At 43.9% G+C, this 25,358-nt stretch overlaps 1 protein-coding gene across 1 annotated transcript in view; it reads left to right on the top strand.

The window, feature by feature from the left end:
• The window catches only part of CDS1 (CDP-diacylglycerol synthase 1), an 86,294-nt gene extending 71,762 nt beyond the window's left edge, over positions 1-14,532 (top strand). The window contains exons 8-13 of the mRNA XM_044304238.1: positions 262-349; positions 1,557-1,625; positions 4,599-4,751; positions 9,376-9,495; positions 9,624-9,727; positions 11,450-14,532. Of these exons, the coding sequence (XP_044160173.1) occupies positions 262-349; positions 1,557-1,625; positions 4,599-4,751; positions 9,376-9,495; positions 9,624-9,727; positions 11,450-11,561 (646 nt within the window). The 3' untranslated portion in view covers positions 11,562-14,532. The remainder of the gene's footprint in view (positions 1-261; positions 350-1,556; positions 1,626-4,598; positions 4,752-9,375; positions 9,496-9,623; positions 9,728-11,449) is intronic.
• Positions 14,533-25,358: the final 10,826 nt, after the last annotated feature.

Below are 25,358 nucleotides of genomic sequence, written 5' to 3'. Positions count from 1 at the left end.
TTTTATGTGCCAAATTCGGCATTCCATTATATTTGGTCTTCTGCTCCTCTGACCGAGCAGAACAATGGCATAACCAGTGGTGGTGTAAACATGGCTTTACCTCTATAGTGGCTGGCTATTAGCAGGATGTGATTTTTTATTTTTATTTGATAAGACTTTTATTAGGTACATTTTGTGATATATTGCTGTTTTCACAGTATTTGTTAAATCTGAATTGCATGTACAATGCAGTATAGAGCTGACCTGTGGTTTGTTTTATAGGTTTTTAGTTCCAGTTTCCATTGTCATTTGTAATGACATCATGGCTTATCTTTTCGGGTTCTTCTTTGGTAGGACCCCGTTAATAAAGGTAAGCAGCAGCTAATCAGTTAGTACGGTCAGGATCGTATATCTGCTGCCCCCCCAGGCGAGCTCTCAATATTCATTAGGGGACAGAATGTGCCACAGAGAGTGCTAGCCTTATGGAAAGCAATGTTGTGTCCATGGATGTGTAGGAGGACTGATTAGTGATGTGACGCTTCGGTGTGACTTGTGAGGCGTCATCAGAAAATTACCTATTGTTTAAATCACGGGTTTCTGTTAAACATTTTTTATTTTTATTTTGCAATTTTCTGTGAGTTTTTGGTTACGTTTTTACATGTCACTCTCTAGATTAAAAACGTATGTAATCTCTGCAATTTCCACACGGGCCACTAGGTCTAATGAAAGGTCATGATTTCCTGTCCTATACAGGTAACTATTATCACTACAATGACAAGTAACACTTCTGTATAGATAACACAGGATCCACCATTCACATTAGGTGATATCACAGCTTGTCACCTCCCTTCTGATCTCTGCACAGGTCACAGAGCATGCCTAAAAAACTCTCCCCTACAAGCCAGTAAGGTCAGCTCCTGTCCATTGGGTCTATGGCCCATGTAGGTGCTTTCAAAGGACAGGAAGTCGTATTAATATTAGGCCTAGTGGCCAGTGTGAGAACTGCAAGATTATATGTTTTTTTTTTTTGTTTTGTTTTTATATAGATAGTGACAGGGGGGAAAAAAACTCACCACCATTAAAACGGGATTTAAACAATAGGTCAATTTCTGGTGACCCTGAAAAACGCAGTTTCATGACGTCCATTATTTTTTCTGGATAGCACGCTCCTTTTGCCTACTGTTAAGGGGACATGTAACATTTAAAAAAAACTTTTTCCCCCCCCCCCCTTTTTTGGGGGGAATATGAGTTGGTGGAACATGAGTGAGCGGGTGACAATGTCTGCCTATAATTGTTCTACTGAGTATTAAAATTCTGCTTAAAATTGTTCAGTGGGGATTCTTAACATTCAGCAACCCCTTGGTTAAGCCACATATCCCAGCATGTCCTGTATTGTCCATTGTTGTGGTCAGTGGCTATGTTTGGGATAGGTGTTCTCCTAGGCTAATGTATCCCTATAATTTTACTGTAGGGATTTCCGCACCATATGATTCAGTGGTATGCTTAAATGAAGAAACCGAATACATTGAAATTATATTTGTTTTTATCTTTTTAATTGTTACTCTTTGATATTTTAGCTGTCGCCCAAAAAAACATGGGAAGGATTCATTGGTGGATTCTTTTTGACTATAATATTTGGATTTATGGTGAGTTCTCCGAGTTTATCATTGCAGTTTAGAAGATAAGCGGTTCATCGGTCACCATAATGAAAGATTTCAGAGTACTATCTCTGTATTTTGCCAACTTATATGGTGTCATCTCTGACTTGCATTGTAAGGTGGACTCATAGAGCTCCAAGCACTGTGCATACAAATGATGATAGAAAATGGGATGGAAACACAATACGTGTAATATTCATATGCTTCAATTTAGAACATAAACATACTTTAGCATAAATGTGTAAGACTTTCTACTTGAATTTAAAGGGGTTATCTCATGATGTAAAAAATCAGACATCATATAGCCCATGAAAATCTCTAGCAAAGCTAGAACCAGCCCGGTACCTCACATGGATCCAGAACGCCCCATTCATTGCTCCAATTGCTCTGCTAGATGTATTTCAGCCTTGCAGCTCAGGGGGCATTTCCTCACTCGGGGTGTGTCTTTTCTGCTTGGGGCATGTCCCTGCTGCTGCTCCCTTCCTGTAACTGTCACAGCTTCTATAAGAAGATCCATCTGGAGCAGTTGGAAGGATGGAACTGAGAATGTGCCACCACTTGTGGAACTGAGAATGTGTCACCATGTTACTGAGGTGGATGGAGGAATAAGGAAAAGAAGAAACAGCAGGTGGCGCTATCCAAATATATTGTATTGAAAAACTCAGTGGCTATCCAAAATTTTTAGTTACTTGCAGTATTCAGATCAAGGTGCTGGTTTGAAAAATGTAGAATATTTTTCTTGAGATAACCCCCTTTAATCTAGCCTATATCTCTTCCATTCAGAACCGTGAAAGAGTGACAGAGGTAAACGGGTTATCTAACTTTAAACATTTTTTTTAACAGAGACCACTTCAGAATGGCAGACCCATGGTAGGGTTTATACTTGCTTGGTCCCCGTCACTGGGTTGTAGCTTCATCTCTCCATGGCGCGCCTCCGCATTGGCAAGTGATTGGCTGCAGCAGTCATGTGCCCCCCCCTCCACCTTCAACACGGTGTGGATTCCCAGAGACCCGGAACCTGCGGAGGCAGCCATGGAGTTATATAGGCCAGGACTCGGCAGCAGGGCCCAGGTAAGTCTAAACCCCACTGTGGGTCTGCCACTATGAAGAGGTCTGTTAAAAAAAAAAAAAAAAAAGTTTACAGTTGGATAACCCCTTTAAGATGGCTAAACATGCAAAATAATCTGGAGAGGCATAGTTCATGTATATCAGGGGTACTCTATCACTTTTTGTAAAGGTCCACAAATCTGGGACTGCTATTGGGTGAAGATCCATGCCAAAAATATGTGAAGAGAAACAGCACTAGTGGAGTGCATCTCACTCCAGAATTTTGTATTTTACAATAAGCCGCGATCACCTCTAGATCTGCCCATTCCCTTTTTTGCTCCCCACACAGTAATGGTGCCCCCTAAGTGCCCCACCACACAGTAAGGATGCTCTCTTAGTGCCCCAACACAGTAAGAATGTCCCATTAGTATGCTCCCTAATTCTCCCCCACACAGCCGGATGATCCTGTGGTGCTAATCTTTGCATATGTTGTTGCATTTTCTTTTTCATAGATTTAGCACCTGACGACATTGATGTCATTTAGAGTTTTTTCACTCATATTTTCTCACTTGCACTTTATATGCACTGGTCACTTTAGAGATTTATCTTTATTTATTTTTTCTTTGATTTATGTATTTGATGTGTTTGATCACTGAGATACAATACCTTATCAGGGGCAGATTGTGTGGGAGGTGGAGTTTTCTTTCATTATTATTTTTGCCGTACACCTCTCATGTAATCTTATTTTGTAATGTTTTTTTTAAACATTTTTTTTGATCATGTTTTGAATACATTTTGGGATTTAATCATGGTGTGCCCCATTTTCTTCATGTGCCCTTTATTATAATTGGTTGTAGTGCTTTTGCACATGGGCAGCATTCTTCTTTTCAATTGATATTGTGGTGCCTGCTTTCTACTACATTTACAATTCAAGTGAAAGGGCCTGAGCTGCAATACCAAGCACAGCCACTAGACAGTGTATGGAGCTGTGCTTGTGAAGAGACCGGAGCTCTGGTGAGCGCAGTAGCCTCTTCAAACAGCTGCTCACCGGGGGTGCCAGGAGTCAGACCCATCCTGAGAATAGGCCATCAATATCAAATTCCTGAATAAGGCCCCTTTCACACTTGCGTTGTCCGGATCTGGCATAGAGTTCCGTCGTCGGGGCTCTATGCCGGAAGAATCCTGATCAGGATTATCCCCATGCATTCTGAATGGAGAGAAATCCGTTCAGGATGTCTTCCGTTCCGGAACGGAACGTTTTTTGGCCGGAGAAAATACCGCAGCATGCTGTGCTTTTTGCTCCGGCTAAAAATCCTGAACACTTGCCGCAAGGCCGGATCCGGAATTAATGCCCATTGAAAGGCATTGATCAGGATCCGGCCTTAAGCTAAACGTCGTTTCGGCGCATTGCCGGATACGACGTTTAGCTTTTTCTCAATGGTTACCATGGCTGCCGGGACGCTAAAGTCCTGGCAGCCATGGTAAAGTGTAGTGGGGAGCGGGGGAGCAGCATACTTACCGTCCGTGCGGCTCCCGGGGCGCTCCAGAGTGACGTCAGGGCGCCCCAGGCGCATGGATGACGTGATCGCATGTACACGTCATCCATGCGCCTGGGGCGGTCTGACGTCATTCTGGAGCACCCCGGGAACCGCACGGACTGTAAGTATGCCGCTCCCCGCTCCTACTATGGCAACCAGGACTTTAATAGCGTCCTGGCTGCCATAGTAACACTGAAAGCATTTTGAAGACGGATCAGTCTTCAAATGCTTTCAGTACACTTGCGTTTTTCCGGATCCGGCCTGTACCGGATCCGGCAAGTGGAGTACACGCCAGATCCGGACAACACAAGTGTGAAAGGGCCCTAACCACTTTACGGTCAATAAATGCTCTTCTTCTTTTTTTATTTTTTTTTAGTTTTCGTACATTTTAGCACAGTTCCATTTCTTTGTGTGTCCTGTGGAGTATAACGGTGAAATCAACAACTTCTCGGCCAGCTGTAAACCATCCGAGCTGTTCAGACTCCATGATTACACAGTTCCCCCATTTCTGCACTCACTGTTGGGATGGGTAAGTGCTCGTCATTGTTTTTATAGAGACATTCTCCATTGAATTCCATAGGAGAGCGTAAGTCTAGGGAAGTGCACTGCTTCCTATTGTAACGTACGTGACCTGTGCCCGTTGGCATCCTCCTGTTTCCCCTGGTGGACACAGCTGCCAGAGCAAATCCCCTTGTTCCTCGGATCTCAGGCCTTAGGCTGCCTGGTCTCTCTGCCTTTTAACGCACAATTTTCGGCTCTTGGGGTGCCAGCGTGCATGCACCATCACTTGAACCTTACCGCCAGGCTATAGCTTTACCATATTTGGAATTGTGGAATTTCAATACTTAGAAATCTAAGATGTATTGCTAATTTCTTTATATTGATATATTGTGCTTGTGAATAAAGCAGTGATGTATATTCTGAACATAGAAATACACTTTTCTCCATGTGGAAAGTCTATAGTAAGTAGTGTTTGTAACAAAATCGATGGGAAAATCCAGCTCTTTTAAACAACAGGAAGCACTTAAAAACTTTCCAATCCTCATACGCAAGAAACAATCTACGCGTTTCGGACCCTCATGTTTCGGTCCTAATCATGGCATAAATGACATATACCAAGCAGTTGCTTATATACTCCTCCCACACCATCCATAGTGGTTTAGATGTCACATGACTAGAAGCTGCTTGATAAGATCAGAACACATAATATTATTTTAAAAAACTTTCACAATCTAATCAAATGAAAGAAAAATCTTCAATGCAATATTCGGCTGCAGACATATAATCAGTTATACTGCAAGATCAGATCCTGTCTTTTATTTAAACCTATTGGGATGCATGTACTTAGTTGGAACATCTCTGTTTAGAAGCTTCCTCCGATGGTCTCCACCTCGCAAGGGAGCGGTAACCCTTTCTATACCTTGTGCAATCAGGGCTGAAAAATCGCAGTGCAAAGTGCAGACACAGCAGGCAATACAATATTCCATGTCACTCCCCACGTGTTATTCGCAACATTCCCAAAGGGGAGATGATCCGCACCAGACGAAGTTGCACTGATGCGGATACATTTAGAAGGGAGTCCAATAAGGTTAAGAAAAGGTTGGAACACAGACTATATGCCCCAAAGATGATAACAGGCCATAGAGATCTAGCATCGTCACTGGATAGAAAAGTTCTGTTTTTTCCGGAAAATAAAAGTAATAATAATAAATATAAACAAGATGAGAACAATTCATCTAGTGACGATGCTACCATGTTCTCCACGTGTTACAGTGAGGAGTTTAGGGACATATGCCAAATTATTAAGAAACCTCTTCCTGTACTGAGTTATAAAAACTGGTCTAAGTACACAGTATTAAGTGTGTGGCGCGACGGGCGCCAACACTGGGAAATATGCTGAGCCCCAGTCTCTATGTCGATAACCAACAGAGGAAGCTATAAGTGCGGGCATGGCCGGTGTATTTGTTGCAGCCATATGAGAAAGAGCAGAACCTTTGAATCCACAGCAAATGGTAAGACATTTGAGATAAAGTCTTATCTGAACTGTAATACCAGATTTGCCGAGTATTTAATCACATGTGAGGTCTGCTCACTTCAGTATGTAGGCTGCACAACAAATGAAATAAAAACCAGAATAAGAAAACCTATTTCTGACATACCCCATTTCAAGACTAGAAACGTCTCTGCCGCCAGTCTGCACTTGGCTGTAGTGCATGGAGGCGATTTTATTTTTTTTCAGCGGCCCTGATTGCACAAGGTATAGAAAGGGTTACCGCTCCCTTGCGAGGTGGAGACCATCGGAGGAAGCTTCTAAACAGAGAGGCTTTCTGGATGTTCCGACTAAGTACATGCATCCAAATAGGTTTCAATAAAAGACAGGATCTGATCTTGCAGTATAACTATATGTCTGCAGCCGAATATTGCATTGAAGATTTTTCTTTCATTTGATTTTATTAGATTGTGAAAGTTTTTTAAAAGAATATTATGTGTTCTGATCTTATCAAGCAGCTTCTAGTCATGTGACATCTAAACCACTATGGATGGTGTGGGAGGAGTATATAAGCAACTGCTTGGTATATGTGATTTATGTCATAATTAAGGTCCGAAACGCGTAGATTGTTTCTTGCGTATGAGGATTGGAAATTTTTACCGCATCAATAAAGTGTTTCCTGTTTAAAAGAGCTGGATTTTTTTTCATTGATTTTTTTGTTACAAGTCCTAAGCAACAGCCGTGTCCAGGCTGGCGTCCGTGCTCACAACAGGTGCGAGCTGCAATTTTCTGTTTTCATAGTAAGTAGTGTATATGATATGTACATGTTAGGACACAGCTCTGCCATCAGCATGTTGATGTCTAGTCCTGTCAATCAAGCAGAGGGGGGAGTGTGCAGAGCACAAGGGCATTACAAAAGATGTGCTCCGAGGATTCAGCCCCGCCCACTGGTGCTCCAGACACCTATTCTGCATATGAATAAAGAGCAGATATCTTTGCAGCTGTTTAACTTATAGACAAAATAAAGGTGTTGGTTTCATCAGCATGATCAACCCTACCAGGCAGTTTGTCTTGTTTAATAGCATTGATCATGCTGACAGAGGCTCTTTAAGGGGTTAAAGGGTCACAGATTTTTCAGAAAACTTTTAAAATGTAATAGAGAAAGTTTTGATCGGTGGGTGTCCCAGCGCTGGGACCCCCACCAATTGCTAGAACGAGGAGTTGGAATTGAGATGGTCCCATAGACTTTATATTGAGCCTGTCTTCATTCCTCTCCTGCAGCAAACAGAGAGTGTAATATGCAAGCGCTTCCCTTCCCTCTCCTCTTTCTGGAGATCAGTGGTCTCAGCACTCAGTTGGGGTCTCAGCCTCTATAACATTCTGAAAACTCTTGAATATCAGCACGTTTGGGGCCCATCGTATTATGGATGTCCTCGACAGCATTAAATGGATATTCCGATTGTAGCAAGTTATCACCTATTCACAGGATAGGAGATAACCACTAGCTCGGTGGATATTTCTACTGCTTGGACCCCTGCAAACAGGGCGGCAGGTCAAGTATCTGCGCTGTCGCTCCATTCACCCCTATGAGAGTTTTGCTAGCTAATAGCTAAGCATCTATCATGGAACTGCCATAGAGGTGGAGTAGCATTCCCCATTCTCATGATCAGTGGGGGGGGGGGGGGGGGTGTCCCCATCGGTAGGACCCCTACTGATCTAATGGTTATCCCCTATCTTGTGGTTAGGGATAACTTGATACAACTGGATTACCCCTTTAAGCAGTAATCGTTATACCGCACACAGTGTAATTTGCAGAGATACTACAGAGACTAGACTATACTACAAATATTGCAGAGACTACAGTACTATGCCATGTGGTGGCCCCACTTGCACAGCTATTAAAGGGCTTCTATCACCAGAATCATTGTAGTGAAACAGGTTGATCTCTGACATTTGTGCAGGTTAGCAGAAGCTAGCGTCATCACGTCTGGCCCTGACTTCCCCTAGTCTTGCTTTTGCCATGCCCTTCAGTACCTGGTGAGGTCCAGGAGAGAGGCTCACCAGCAGTTCTTCTCTTTACTGCGCCAGGTACTAAAGCATGAGACTAGAAGAAGTTGGGGTTAGGCATGATGACGTTTACATTGCCTGGTCCTGTCAATCAAAGTGCAGAGAGGCGCAGCAGGTAAAATGGAGCCTGTAAGGCAGGCATGTCCAAACTGCGGCCCTCCAGCTGTTGCAAAACTACAACTCCCAGCATGCCCGGATAGCTGTAAGCTACCCAGGCATGCTGGGAGTTGTAGTTTTGCAACAGCTGGAGGGCCGCAGTTTGGACATGCCTGCTGTAAGGAGTAATGGCAATGCCCCCGTTGCTTTTAGAGACTCATTGTCATATATTAAACGTTCAGTTTTATCAGAAGTAAAGCCACAGATGGGGATGGGACCAAGACTGCTAGCTTTTGCTGATCTGTGCACGTGCCGCAGATCAACCTGTTTCACAAAAATGATTCTGGTGACAGAATCCCCTTTAACCCCTTAAGTCCCAGTGCTGTACATGTACAGTGGAAGGAGGGGTTTGAAATACGGTGCCTGCTCATGTTTCAAATGGCGGAGGCCCGGGGTTAATATCTGTGAATGGAGATAACAGACATTTAACCCTTTAGATGCCGTGGTCAAGTGCGACCATGGCATCTAAGTGCCGAAAAAAACAGAATCGCACGCTTCCAGGTCAGGAATGGCTCCCCATGCGGCGAACAGGGGAGCCGTTCCTTCACTGTCTTCAGAGAAACCCAGCCTATCATTGCTGTAGTTCCTATGGAGGCCTGCAGGTGTCAGGCCTCCATTGGATAACCGCAAATGGTCAGGTTTCTTAATGCAGTTTTGGAAGCCAAAACCAGGAGTTCAGAATAGAGAAGTCGTATTTGTCCTATGTACTTTCTCCCCTTTCCTGATTTTGACTTCCAAAACTGCATCATAAAACCTGACCTTGTTGCCGTACCCTTTTTCCATTCCTTTGCCTCCCGTGCTCATCACATAGGCCACTCAGAAATACTGTGTAAAGCTATATGTCAAGGGTTGCCCATGGTCATTGATTTCTCTATATTATCTGAGCGTTTAAGATGCAAGAATTTCACACTTACATTGACAATAATGCCTGTTTTTCCAGACAACTGTCCGCCTGTACCCATTTCAGATACACAGCATCGCCCTATCAACTTTTGGTTCACTGATTGGGCCATTTGGAGGCTTCTTTGCTAGTGGCTTCAAGCGAGCCTTTAAAATTAAGGTAGGCCCCATTTTTTTTTAAGGAAACGTGATTTCCACCACTTTGACAATATTCTTTCATTGTTCATGCCTATACTCCCAGAATAAAGTGCAAATGCCTAATGATATTTTCGGTATGATATTTTCCAGGATTTCGCTGACACTATTCCTGGGCATGGCGGGATTATGGACAGATTTGACTGTCAGTATTTGATGGCCACCTTTGTCCATGTGTATATTGCCAGCTTCATAAGGTAAAAAGGTCTCCCATTACCTTTAGCATAAGGGGGTGTAGGGAGTTATAAATTTTTTTTTAATGAGAATGATGCTGAAAAAAAAATATTTGAGGTTTAGAGGGGTCTCTGTATCACCTACACTACTGAATTGTACATTGTAATGTTAAAGAGGTTCTCCTGGCTTTTTAAAAGATCCATTTTATGTTCTGCCCTGTGGAAAGAAGATTGTTTAATAAGTGCTTACCGGTCCCTCTCGCCACTGATGCCGCCCTCCCCGCTGCACTCACACAGGCTGCAGGCTCCTATACCAGGGTTCTGACTGGATGTGTGTGCTTCTTTTTCTATTCAGCGGCCTTATAGTAACTGAAGCTGAACAGGAAAAGGGTGCACAACTGTCCAGGACCCTGGAAGAAGAGACCACAGCCTGTGTGTGCAGTGGGGATGGCCGCTTCAGCGGAGTAAGGGACAGATCTTTTCAAAGAAGGCAGTGGAACCCCCTTCAAAAAAATGTCCCTATTAGTTTTTGCTAACCAAAAGTTAAAATTTGGAGGCAGATACCAGTTAGTTGAGAGAATTTTGATGTAAAACATGTGGAGAATGCCGTTTCCTTGTGAATATTTGAAGTCATGATGTCTGAAGCTGGGGCTTCTTGTTTTGGATTTGGCATAATCAGATTATCTGCTAGAACTTGCCTATATGTATGATATTTCAATATTTAATATTTCACCTGACATCGGTCTCTCCGAAGTGTGTATGTATTTTCATTTTGAAGAGGGAAGAAAGCCTCTGCCAGACACCTCAGGAGGTGTCTTATCTCCCTAAAGAACAAAAGGATTGGGAGAAGAAAAATTATTTGCTAGATCCTTCTCTCACCCGACATCATCTGTTGGGACATTTGGGAGCTCCCCATACATGTTAGATTGTTGTCCTGTCCCACCAAAAACTGCAGGTTTGGTTGACAATACACAATGTGTCTGTGGGACTTACCAGCTTGAAAGAACATTGAAGAAACTTCAGACCCCCCAGTCCATTTTTATAGTTCTGACGGTATTTGGTATTACCAAAGAATTCCATATTAAGACACTGTTAAAGGAAATATTAATTATTACATGCAATCAGGGGTTACAGGAATGGCCCTACAAGGGTTAATGCAAGGTTGATGGCTAGGTAGGGAAAAGGGTTAACCTAGGGTTGGTGAAAGAGTTAACATAAGGTAATATTGCAGGGATATCGCTAGGTGGGCAGAATGTAGGGATATGGGAATGTATATGGTTGGTGGTATAGGGTAATGCGGGGGTTAATGCTGGGGTAGCTGTGGGCTATGGCAGGGGGGAGAGAGTTAATGTAAGGGTAATTAGTGGCAGTAGTATGCAGGGGTAAATGATTGGTGGCAGGAAATGCACCACATTTAAGCTAATATAAGTATATATACGTATATAGACCAACACAAACACACACATATATATATATATATATATATACACACACACACACACACAACCCGAGGCATATTAATGTATATATGGACATGCACACAATACAGGGCATATATGCATATCCATATATACACTGGGCCCAAATACAGGGGACATATACATCACACATATATCCCCACTGGCCATATAGGGCAAATAGGTAGAGATAAAAAAAATATATATCTATATAGTGTGTTTATGTGTAAATATATACCACTTCCCTCTACAGACACTGTATTTTTAACCCATCTTTTACTTTCTCCAGAGGTCCAAATCCCAGCAAAGTCCTGCAACAACTATTAACTCTGCAGCCAGAACAACAACTAAACATCTACAAAGTATTGAAGACCCACTTGATGGAGAAAGGGGTCCTCTAAGGAGCAACACTGACCTGACCTGTAACCTGTGTTCAAAGACTATTTCTATGGCGCCGGAGCTATTGCACTGACCCCAGAGCATTCAGCCAAAGCCGGTCAGTTTTCCCTTGCTAGTTCCCTGTAGAAAAGGCACAAGGCTGCCTTCCTCATGCACACTGAAGCATTGTAGCTGACTGCGTGAAGCTCTGAATGTCCATTATGGATACTGTGATCCAATAGCTCTTATTTCCATGTGCGTATACTAAAGAAGGGGGCAGTTTTCCTTTAGTGATGACTATGCACAGTTTCTCGCAGGAAGGGACTGACGTACGGTTTGCTGTTCACATTGTGTACCTCCTCCTGCCGAATAGATGGAATCCTGACTCCACTTTCTTCATATTGCTTTTATGGGATAGATTTTATGTTTTGCAATGTTTAAATGAGCATCAACATTTTTTTTAATAGATTGTATTCTTTTTAAGTTTTGTCCTTGGAGACAATGTAATGCATTTATGGTATTTATTGACTGTACCCGTGACACATTGAAGTCATACAGTGCTACCACATAATGCTGATTTAGAGCAGCTTTACATGAGTAGAAGGTTATGATGGCCTGCAATGCCTTCTTCTCATCCTTATCAAAAGGGAAATGGTTTTACATAAAAACAAAACTCCTAGGCATGGCATAGTCATGGAAGGAGGGGAACTTGTTCATGACAACCTATGTACTGAAATAGTACAGGATTATGCTAAAACCTGTGAACTCTTTCAGTTCTGTCCAAGTAGATTAGTGAATAATGTCCTCAGAATGTGGATATCTGTTTCTACACCCCATGTTGTACCCCAGCCAGAGTTCCTGGGGCTTTAGTATAGGACACATCCCTTGGATCTGAGGAGTCTGTCCTGTTCATGCCTCATGTTGTTCTTTCCTTTTGCATATACAGCCTTTGTGTGCACTAAATCCTTCTTCCTGAATGAAAGTTTACTGCAGTCGTGCGCTTCATGCTGCCGCTGCACTACAGTAATACACGTATAGATCATACGAGTGTATTACTGTAGTGCAGCGGCGGTATGAAGCGCACGGCGTCATACCAACCAATGACGCCGTGTGCTCCTGCTGTTAGCAGGAATCTAGGCCGGCATACCACGGACCGTTCACGGCTGCGAAACACGGCCGTGTGCATTCGGCCTAATACTGAGAGTCTGTGAGTAGAATATCATGTTTAGAGGGAAATACTGATCCTCACTGGGAAGGGTATGTAACCACAAGGGCTGACTATGACGAAGAGAGAAGTCTAAGTATCTTAAGTTTCCTGACGTCCTGATCCATCACAGCTAGGCATTATTTAGTTTTAAACACTGCGCAAAATTGCTTGAAGGGGTATTCCCATCTCAGACATTGATGGCATATCGCTAGGATATTTAATCAATGTCAAATAGGTGCACGTCTCACCTCTGGGACCTACTCCTACCTCTAGAATGCGGCACCCCAAAGTGAAGGAGAGCACACCATTTAGCTATTTTCAGAAGTCCTATAACTGCGAATGGAGAACGCACTGCGCATGCACGGCCACCTCTCCATACACCGATGGGAATGCCGGAAATAGACGCTCCAGCGCTCCGCTATTTTCAGTGTGCTTTCCTTCACTTTGGAGGGCACGATCTCTTGTGAGACTTTCATCGGGGACCATCAGTCCGTGCCCAAGAAGATCACAGTATTTCTGTGAAAAAAAGGAAGCTATCCGGACAGGTCGGAATAAGTATAAGTGTTCATATGGTTTGTCTGAAAGACCCCTCCATTATATATGATATAATGTGAACCTAGCACTCCCCTTAGGACCCTTTTATCAGACATGTCACACCACAATTGACTGTAGTCAAACTGGTATTTCTTCACTGGTGATTCTGTACATACTGGGGCAGATTTACTTATAGTGTCTTACTTTGCACTGTGTAAGAATATGAATCATATACGTAATGTTAGACAAATGTACTAGTTGTGGTGCGTGGACCTTTGTAAATTTGGAGTGTCGTAAATCCCGCACCAGATTTATGCTTGAATTTTGTCCCTGCGCCAAAAAACTGTCTAGTCTAAGTTATTGCCACATATAAGTTGGCTTAGTTTTACTCCAAAAATGCACCAACATTTTTGTGGCCACATTTAAGCTATGCCCCCTTGTTAGACGAGGTGAAAAAGGTTACAATAGTGTGTAAAATGGTTAGTAAATATGATACAAAGCATGCACCAAGTTTTTTGGCACAAACTGGCGCAGAGAATCTGCCCCTCTGTTGGTATAATCTCCAAGAATGAACTTGCATTTTAAGTTGAAAGATCATTTCCCATGGAGAATGTCTATGGTACTTATAGATATGTGTCATAAAGTTCAGATGGGTTGAGTCCTAGAAAGGGGATGCCTTCCTCCAGCCATATCAAGTGGGAGAGTGCCCTCACTCGGCTGTTTCTGTATCTGTCATATACTTCATTAACATTGGCAGTTTAGGAGGAAGACATAAAAGGATACCTTAAATCTGTATACATATACCGTATATCATGTAGTCTTATGGTCCACAGCAAAGTCCATGTCTAGAAGTAGCAGAACAGAAGGATGTCCCCATTAGTAAATCACCCTTTGTAGATGTGGTTATGTAACAATATCACTTTCATTGCGGTTCCTAAAGGAGATTACACTACTAGTAGTATTGAATTGCTAGTTAGGATAGTACTTCAATATTAGGATATCCCAAAACTCATTAAAGCATCTCTATATTAGCAATGAAATAGGTAGAATATATTCTGCTTCTTGCTGGCACAATGTCCAATATTTCTGAACCATCCAGTACTGTGATGCACAACATGTTTCTTCATAATCTGTTCTGTCGGGCACACCTCTTGTTACATTGCGTTCCAAACCTCTTCTATCCTATGACGGTTTATTGTCGGCAGATTTTACATTTACGTTTTAACTAACAGAATAGATCCTTTTTCATTATGGGAGAAGACATTAGAAAGCAAGTTCTAGTTCATGCCCTGAAAGATAAGCAGATAACTGCAATTTATCCATACACTGTAGCCCATTCTTCGGGTCTACATCTTCATGCTTCTATAAGCATATACTGTCATGGAGTAAATGCCAGATGTTAACAAAAGCCACATTTCCAAGGCATCTAAGAATTTAGTTTTTTGCCAACTTATTTTTTGCCCTTTTTCAAATCGGTATATATTTATTGGTGCCTTGGAAGTTTGGCTTTTCATGACATATGTTAGGATATTAGTAGAATACTACTCCACGTTGCACAGATTGGAGTTTGGTGTTGGAGACTCCATAGCCTACAGTAGGTAGAGGACATCTGTCAGCAGATTTGTACCTATGAGACTGGCTGCCCTGTTGCATGTGTGCTTGGCAGCTGAAGGCATCTGTGTTGGTCCCATGTTCATATGTGACTGCATTGCTGAGAAAAAAGTTTTACTATATGCAAATGAGCCTCCAGGAGCAACGGGGGCGGTGCCGTTACACCTGGAGGCTCTGCTCTCTCTGCAACTGCTGCACCCTCTCTACTTTTGATTGACAAGGCCAGGCATGAAAATGTTTACACTGCCTGGCCCTGTAAATCAAAGTTGAGCTGAGCCTCTAGGTGTAACAGCAATGCCCCAGTTGCTCCTAGAGGATGATTTGCATACAATTAAACTTCATTTTTCTCAGCAATGCAGGCACATATGAATATGGAACCAACAAAGATGCTGTCAGCTGCCAAGCTCACATGTAAGGGTACTTTCACACTAGCGTTTTGTTTTCTGGCACTGAGTTCCATCAAAAGGGCTTAATGCCGGAAAAGAACTGATCAGTTTAACCCCCATACATTCGGAATGGAGAGTAATCCGTTCAGGATGTATCAGTCCTTTTGACTGATTAGGCAAAAGAAAACCGTAGCATGCTACGGTATTCTATCTCCGGCGAAAAAAACTGAAGACTTGCCTGAATGCCTGCATTTTTTCCCATAGGAATGTATTAGTGCCTGATCCGGCATTCAAAATACCGGAATGCCGGATCAGTCCTTCCGGTCTGCGCAGAACCGAACAAAAGGTGAAAAAAATAAATGCCGGTGTCATCCCTTTTGCCGGATAACACCGGAAAGACTGATCTGGCATTTCAATGCATTTTTCTGATTGATCAGGATCCTGATCAGTCTTACTAATGCCATCAGTTGGCATACATTTTGCCGGATCCGGCAGGCTTGTCGGATCACTCTGCCGCAAGTGTGAAAGTAGCCTAACAGGTCAGCCAGTTTCATAGGTACAAATCTGCTGACAGATGCTCTGTAAAGAAAACCTGTCAAATCTCATCTGCAGGCAACGTATTATATAGAAGGAGGATGTGAGATGATATATGTAGTCTTCTGGGAAAAGATTCTGTACTTACTGACGATGCTTATTTTGGACTTGGGGTCCAGTGGTGGTACTTCTCAGTGATTGACAGAGTCATACAGTGGGTTATTAAATCATTGAGTAGGACCTCCCACTGGAATCCTAAGCCCGACAAGTTTATACAGAGTCTTTTTTCCATTAAACTATATATCAATGTGCTCCACTCCTCCTGCTCTAGAACATGCAGCTCACACACCATGTTCAACCTGACAGGTTCTCATTAAGTTACCATTAAGAACTAGATATGGTTTCAGTTAGATGAAGACCTAATATGTTATTCATCTATGTGAGATGTTTAACTAATGCAGTTCAAAAGCTCCAATGTTGAACATGTGAAAAAGATTTAATAAAATGTCCAATGCCAGAACTTTTAATAGGGACTGTTCCACGTATGCCATAGCAATTTAGAAGCTTCCCCATGTTTTGGTGCTGTATATATATTGATTTCTCTCTTGGAAACCCAACATGCACTAATGAATCATAACCAAGAGAAAAATAAATAACAGCACAGTCTCACATCAACGTCTTGTTTTCTGTTCTTCTGATCCGTTAGAAGAACAGAAAAAAAATAACTGTTGCAGGACTTTTTGTCCCATCAAAAATAAATGATCTCTGACAGAAGTGACACAAACGAATCATAGCTGAAGCTCAAAATAACAGATCCTATATTTTTTCCTGATTTGATGGATAGGAAGAACATAAATGGTGATTTGAACTCAGCCTTAAGCCTCATGCACACGACTGTATGTATTTTGCGGCACAGAACAGCTGGCCCCTAATAGAACAGTACTATCCTTGTCCGTAATGCGGACAATAATAGGACATGTTCTATCTTTTTGCAGAACGGAAATGGAATGCACACAGTAACTTCTGTTTTTTTGTGTGGAACAATTGAAATGAATAGTCCCGTATACGGTCCGCACCAAAAAAACTGAACAGAAACGGAAAAAAATATACGTTCGTGTGCATGAGGCCTTATCGGCACATCAAATAGAACTATTAAAAGTCAAGATATCCACCTCTTCTCATATATCGCCTGATGCAAAGGCTGTGAATAAACTGGGTTTCCTTCCTTTTCAGAATCACAGCTTAAACTAAAACCGGTTCATATCTGTAAGACCATATTCACACATGCCATACTTATTTTAAGAAATATGTGTTATTCAGTTTGTGAAATTGGGAGAAAACCCTATTCATATGCAATGGAATACATCAGCATGTATTTGAGAACTTGCTACAGATTTCACCTGCTATATTGTGAGAGGTGAAATCTGAGGCACAATGCACATGTGAATACAAAGGGAATATACAGCAGATTTTTACAGGATTCACGGTTTGGTAATGGAGCTTAAACTGCCCAGGAACCTTAGTTGGCTAGTCCACCAAACTCCCCTATACACATTCATGCTTGATTCAGCATGTGTCCTTGATGGAAAGTGGGGAATAACCTGCTGGCAGACACCACGGGAGGCAGCTTATATCCTGTGGGAACAAAGTATAACGCTTGTTGAAATCATTTATCTAATGTTTGTGGCCAGTTTTATAGTAATATTATAGGGACACATTTATTTTTTGTTTCATTTCTCAGTAACGAATACATTGCTGGTTTTTAAAGGAAGTCTGTCAGCAGTTTCAACTAGGCTAAACTGCTGACAGCACTAGGTGGGGGCTGGGGAGAGCAGTGCAAACATTTCTTTTGTGGAACTTTTATTTTCAGGAGTAGTGAGAATATAAACTTTTATTCACTGTTAAGTGATCTCTTCATAGAGTTGCTTCACAGCCCCTCCCCTGTGCTCTGAGTGACAGCTGTAGCACCCAACCAGGAGACTAGTACAGCTGTCACTTAGAGGAGAGGGGCTATGAAACAGTTCATTGCAGAGAACCTCCACCTGGGGAACCCACTGGAGCAAAATCTGGCAGAATAAAACTTCTTATTCACACTACTCCTGATAATAAAGACTCCACAAAAGACATGTTTGTACTGCTCTTCCAAGGCCCTACATACTGCTGGCAGCAATTTAGCATGGTCATAACTCCTGACAGACCCCGTTTAAAATTATACCCTCAAGCTGGTTTCACACGGGCGTTGCGGGAAAATGTGTGATTTTTCTGCTCAAGTGCAAACTGCTTTAATGCGTTTTGCACACGCGTGAAAAAAATCGACATGTTTGGTACCCAGACCTGAACTTCTTCACAGAAGTTCGGGTTTGGGATCGGTGTTGTGTAGATTTTATTATTTTCCCTTATAACGTGGTTATAAGGGAAAATAATAGCATTCTTAATACAGAATGGTTAGTGAAATGTCCATTGAGGGGTAAAAATAATAAACAAATTTAACTCACCCCATCCACTTGATCGCGTAGCGGATCTCCTCTTCTTTCTACTTTCTTCAGGACCTGGCTAAAGGACCTTTTGATGACGTCACTGCGCTCATCACATGGTCCATCACCATGGTGATGGACCATGTGATGAGCGCAGTGACGTCATCAAAAGGTCCTTTTCATCAAAAAAGAAAGAAGACTTGCCAGGCTGAGCGTTCAAGTGGATTAAGGTGAGTTTATTAATTGTTTTTGATGATTTTTTTTTTAACCCCTCCACCACTATTTTACTAAGCATTCTGTAGTAAGAATGCTATTATTTTCCCTTATAATTATGTTATAAGGGAAAATAATAAAGATCGGGTCCCCATCCCGATCGTCTCCTAGCAACCGTGCGTGAAAATCGCACCGCATCTGCACTTGCTTGCGATTTTCACGCAGACCCATTCACTTCTATGGGGCCTGCGTTGTGTGAAAAACGCACAATATAGAGCATGCTGGGATTTTCATGCAACGCACCAGTGATGCATGGAAATCAACGCTCACGTACATAGCCCTATTGAAGTGAATGGGTCCAGATTCAGTGCGGGTGCAATGCGTTCACCTCACGCATTGCACCCGCACAGAATTCTCACCCGTGTGAAAGAGGCCTTAAAGTTAAATTTAAGTCACAAGTAGCATTCCCTTCGAGTTCTGATTGAATATAGCCTATTAGGCAATATAACTACAGTACTTCCAAGACAATATTTTTTTAAGAGACCAAAGTAACCTAAGTAAATATAAGCACAAAAAACAAGGGAAACAAAGTATATATTTTTTCAGTTGGCTTTTAGGAAAAACATATTGTAACAAGCACTATTATTATTTTTTTTCTTAAAATGAAAAATTGCTGCTTTTTGATGCCAGACATGTAAGGGTACTTTCACACTAGCGTTAAAGTTTTCCAGTATTGCGTTCCGTCACAAAACATCAGTTTTGTCCTAATGCATTCTGAATGGAAAGCAATCCGTTCAGTAGGCATCAGGATGTCTTCCGTTCCGTCCCTTTTACGGTATTTGGCCGGAGAAAATACTGAAACACTTGCATTAACTTCCATTGAAATGTATTAATGCCGGATCCGGTACCAAGTGTTCAGGAAATTGCCGCATTGACTGATCCGCAGAACTTTAAAAATGTGAAAAAAAAATATTCCGGATCCGGTTTTCTGGATGACACCGGAGAGACGGACCCGGTATTTCAATGCATTTGTCAGACGGATCTGGAAACAAATGATATTCGCTTGCATACGGATTTCCGGAAACGGCAGGCAGTTCCAGCAACAGAACTGGCTGCTGGAGTACAGCAACGCTGGTGTGAAACTAGCCTAAGTAAACTAATTTAGGAAGACTTGAATATTATTTTTAAGTTTGATTCGTTAAATGTACATATTTATTTTTCTTGTGTTTATATGAAAATAAAGTATATTGAAACATATGTCTCTTTGTCTTGGTCCTGCATAAGAGGGATAATCCTCCAAAGTACTGTTCTTTGTATTTGATTTAAAGAGGACCTTTCATGGAATTTGTTTTGTTTAATTAAGTACCTTTACTTGTGGGGTACCTTCCGCTGATGCTGCCATCCTTTTTATTTTTTTTCAAATACCCCTCACATGAACTGCTGTGCTCCCCTGCTGAGCATCGGTTCCCTTGCAGTCCTCTGGCCCACACTCCACTCCTCTCCTCAGTCACCCTCCTCTGGCTTGGAGTTTCTCGCGAGCGCCGGCCACTACTGGGCCTGCGCATGTACAATGCTCTGCCCACTATGAGCAGAGGCACTGATCTTAGTGCACATGCACAGGCCCAGCGGTGACCGACGCTCGCGAGAAACTGCAGATCAGGAGGATGAGGCAGTAGGAGAGAAGAGTGGGCCAGAGGACTGCAAGGGGAGCGGTTATCTGGGCACATAGCTGAAGGTCCTGGGAACTTGCAGACATAATTCCGCCCGTGGGCACTTGCAGCAGCTAGTTTACATACCTTTTATAAAGTACTTTTTTCAGGATCTACGTGGGACAGATACAAGAGAGGTATTATTTTAATGTGGGGGAAACATTCTATAATGCAATCTGAGCAGTCTAAAATGTTCAGAGCAGGTGATAGACTCCCTCTAAGCTTAAAGAGGACCTTTCACTAGAATAAAACTTCTAAACTAACTATACAGACATGTAGAGCTGCGCCCAGGGATCCCCCTGCACTTACTGTTATACCTGGGCGCCGCTCCATTCTCCCGGTATAGCCTCCAGTATCTTCATAGTTAGGCTCCACCCAGGGGAACCTGCCGGCGTCTCATTCTCCCATGCTGTAGCGCTGGCCAATCGCAGCGCTCAGATCATAGCTTGAGAGGCTTTTTTTTCTCTCAAGCTATGAGCTGAGCGCTGCGATTGGCCAGCGCTACAGCATGGGAGAATGAAACCCTGGCAGGTTCTCCTGGGTGGAGCCTAACTATGAAGATACCGGAGGCTATACCGGGAGAATGGAGCGGTGCCCAGGTATAACAGTAAGTGCAGGGGGGTCCCTGGGCGCAGCTCTACATGTCTGTATAGTTAGTTTAGAAGTTTTATTCTAGTGAAAGGTCCTCTTTAATCACTGTATAAGGACTTATGCACCATATCCGTTTTGTGGCCAGAAAATCGTGGATCCGCAAAAAAGTAGATTTTTTGTGAAACTCACCTGTAAAATCTTTTTCTAGTCTTTTCCATTGGGGAACACAGACCATGGGTATAGCTTAGGCCACCACTAGGAGGAGCCACTATGCAAATAAGAAAAAACAGCTCCTCCTCCACTGGCTATACCCTCATGCTCCAACAGGAGGACCTCAGTGCGTGCAAAAGCAGTAGGAGAAGGAGACCAAATCCAAATATTAACACAGAAAAACTGAACCGAGGAATACAGCCATCTGGCCATTAACCATAAGGTTTTTTGTACAAAAAAAAGAGCAAGGATTTAACAAGGTAAAAAAAAACTCATTTTATTCAATATAAATCACATGATCATTACAGGTGAGACTCAAAAGGGACAGAACATGGAGACACAATGTGGAGAATCATAATGGGACCATATACAGCAGGTAAAAGACAATTGACAGAAGCTGTGAATATTGGAGTAGTTGCGGGTGCAATTGCTGTTCCCTAGTGTTGAACAACTACCTGACTCTTATTCACAGCATCCAAACAATGGATGCTGTAGAGTATACTAGGACGGTGCAATACTGCTCATAAAGATGGCATATAACAATAACTGCAAACCACTAGTCCCACCCTAATCCAGATACCATGTTACCTACCCATGTTGCTGCTGAAAAGTGGTGACACGGTTCCCCCACTGCTTCAACCTCGGCACGTGTTTCACCATGTAGGCTTCGTCAGGAGGTACGTTAACCATAAGATCCCAATAGAATAGAACCAACCCCTCCTGCAATAGACAAGAATGGGTGGGAGCTGTGTCCCCCAATTGAAAAGACGAGAAAAAGATTTTACAGGTGAGTTTCACAAAAAAAAAAAAAAAATCTCCTTTTCTCGCCCATTCCATTGGGGGACACAAACCATGGGACGTCCTAGAGCAGTCCATGGGGTGGGAAGACCAGCACCTCCAGAGGGAAACGTCCAACCGGTAAACAGGAACCACAGCCTGCAATACCTTGCGCCCTAGGGCAGCATCAGCCGACGCCAGAGAGTGCAGCTGGTAGAACTTGGTAAAAGGTATGGAAGGACGACCAGGTGGCCGCCTTACAAAGTTGTGATGTAGAGGCTCAATTGTGCCTAGCCCAGGAGGCCCTGGTGGAGTGCGCAGTAACCCCCGCTGGAGGAACCCTACCCCGGGACCGATAGGCCATGGCAATAGTCAACCGAATCCACCGAGCCACAGTGGCCTTGGAGGCTGCCAGACCCTTACTAGGCCCCTCGGGAACCACAAAAAGGGAGTCAGAGCGGCGAAATGGGACAGTAACCGACCGGTACACCCGCAGAGCACGGACAACATTTAGAGAATGGAGAGAGCGCTCCTTAGGGTTCGCAGGGGTGGGACCAAAAGGACGGCAGAATTATGTCCTCATTAACCGCCTAACGCAGATTCGCGGTCCGGAGGCGGCAGCGCTGCGCAGACTGACGCATATACGCGTCATCACGCGAGATGACGCACTTATCCGGCCCGCGCATGCGCAATGCGGGCCGGCATTTCGTCAAGGGGGGGTCACGTCATCAGCTTGCCAGCCAATGATCGCGGCTGGCAAGCTGATGATTTAAAAAAAAGCCAATCAGAAGCCAGATAACAGATCATATTAGTAAATATGATCTGTTATATGGCTGCCCTGCTCCTCTGCTGGTCCTTTTTGGTCGGTTGGATCCAGCAGAGGAGCAGGCTTCACAGTGAGTAGCACCAACACCACACTTTAGCCCCAGATCACCCCCTGCACCCCAATTAACCCTTTGATCCCCCTTGTCAATCACTAGTGAAAGGAAAAAAGTGATCAGTGTAAACTGTCACTTTTTTTTTCACTGGTATTGACTGTTAGGTTTTAGGATAGTTTAGGCCCCTTGGTTAGGTAGTTTAGGGATCAGTTAGCGCCCAGCGCACCGCACCGCAGTCACTGATTCGCTGATTAGCGTATCGCTAATCAGCATTTGTACTTTTATAGTATCTGGAAGTGATCAAAACTGATCACGGTCAGATCTATAATAGTATTAGTGTAACTTTAGTTCGCCCTCCACCCAAAACGCAGTGTTTGCCCGATCAGGCCTGATCGGTCGCCCACACCCGCCCCACCGCAGTGACCAAAAATATATATTTTTTGATCACTGCACATTCACTTTACACGAGCTGCAGCGATTAAAAAAATCAGTTTTGATCAATCGCAGCGGCCTCCGGTACTTCGCTAGCCTCCCATTTGTAAGACAGGCTTGCTTTTTTTCTTGGGTAGTTTCAGGGAATACCCCTAAATTTTGTTGCCCAAATGTCAAACGGGGTATTCTTCTGAAGAGGCCTACAGGCTTCTGACCCAGTCGGATGAGGAATGGGAACCCTCATCTGACGAATCTAGCGGGTCAGAATATGAACCTGTAGAAAGCAGTGGCTCTCTGACCCAAAGTTCGGACGAGGAGGCTGAGGTCCCCGATAGCACCAGGCGTACCCGGCCCCGTGTCGCTAGACCACAGGTTGCGCAGGATCCGCTTCAAGGGCAGCAGAGTGGGACTGGCGCTGTCGGATTACATGGTGAGGCATACACCAGCAGTGCAGCCCTCCCTGGACCTAGTACCAGCACTGCCGTACAACCTGGTGAAGGGCAGTTGAAGCTGGTACGGTGGCACGTGCAGTAGTGACCCCGTCGCAGCCACCGCAAATACGGGCCCGTAGACCCCCTAGAATCCCTGAGGTGCTGGCAAACCCTGATTGGCAGTCCCCAACTTCAGCCGCACCTGTAGTTCCCCCTTTCACCGCCCAGTCTGGAGTTCGGGTTGAGACAGCTCAGATCGGTTCGGCCCTGGGATTTTTTGAGCTGTTCTTGACTGCGGAGCTCTTAGACATAGTCGTGGCCGAAACAAACCGGTATGCCACACAATTTATAACCGCCAACCCGGGAAGCTATTATGCCCAGCCTTTCCGGTGGAAACCAGTCCAAGTTTCCGAAATTAACATTTTTCTGGGCCTTCTCCTCAACATGGGTCTAACTAAAAAGCATGAATTGCGGTCATATTGGTCCACGAACCCAATTAATCACATGCCCATGTTCTCTGCTGCTATGTCCAGGGCACGTTTTGAGGCCATCCTGCGTTTCCTGCACTTTAGCGACAACACCACCTCCCGTCCCAGAGGCCACCCAGCTTTTGACCGGCTCCACAAAATTCGGCCCCTCATAGACCATTTCAACCAGAAATTTGCAGATTTGTATACCCCAGAGCAAAACATCTGTGTAGACGAGTCCCTAATACATTTTACCGGGCGCCTTGGCTTCAAACAATACATCCCAAGCAAGCGCGCCCGGTATGGGGTCAAATTGTATAAGCTCTGTGAAAGGGCCACAGGCTATACCCACAAATTTCGTGTCTATGAGGGAAAAGATCAGACCCTGGAGCCGGTCGGTTGCCCTGACTACCTGGGGAGCAGTGGGAAGACAGTCTGGGACTTGGTGTCACCCTTATTCGGCAAGGGGTACCATCTTTATGTGGACAATTTCTACACAAGTGTGGCCCTCTTTAGGCATTTGTTCCTAGAACAGATTGGCGCCTGTGGCACCGCGCGAACTAGTCGCGCGGGCTTCCCCCCAACGGCTCGTTACCACCCGTCTTGCAAGGGGGGGGGAGAGGGCTGCCTTGTGTAACGAAGAACTGCTCGCGGTGAAATGGAGAGACAAGCGTGATGTTTACATGCTCTCCTCCATTCACGCAGACACAACAATCCAAATTGAGTGAGCAACCCGTGTCATTGAAAAGCCCCTCTCAGTCCACGACTATAACCTTCACATGGGAGGGGTGGACTTCAATGACCAGATGTTGTCTCCGTATTTAGTTTCCCGCAGAACCAGACACTGGTATAAGAAGGTGTCTGTATATTTGATTCAATTGGCTCTGTATAATAGTTTTGTTCTCTACAGTAAGGCTGGGAGAACACAATCCTTCCTCAAATTTCAGGAAGAGATCATCGAGAACCTCCTGTACCCAGGAGGTTCCGTGGCCCCATCCACCAGTGTAGTTAGCCGTCTACACGAGCGACATTTCCCTAATGTCGTTGCCGGTACCTCAACCCAACCGTCACCCCGAAAAAGATGTTGTGTCTGTAGCAGGAGTGGAATAAGGCGTGACACCTGCTATTTCTGTCCTGACTGTCCTGACCACCCTGCCCTATGCTTAGGGGAGTGTTTCCGGAAGTACCACACACAGGTACACCTAGCATAGGGATCACATCTCACCAGGACAGGCACACAGGGCTATTAGGGCCCATTCACACAGAGCTGCTGCAAACGTCTCCTTTCACCTGGGACAAAGTGCATAACGCACTTCGCCACATCTTTGGGCGATTTGCGCTTTGCACATTGACCCATGGGGAAGGA

This window comes from Bufo gargarizans, chromosome 1, assembly GCF_014858855.1.
Source record: "Bufo gargarizans isolate SCDJY-AF-19 chromosome 1, ASM1485885v1, whole genome shotgun sequence".
In the NCBI taxonomy this organism is placed as follows: domain Eukaryota; kingdom Metazoa; phylum Chordata; class Amphibia; order Anura; family Bufonidae; genus Bufo; species Bufo gargarizans.
The sequence above is the reverse complement of the archived record's forward strand: the minus strand, read 5'-3'. Positions and strand labels throughout refer to the sequence as shown.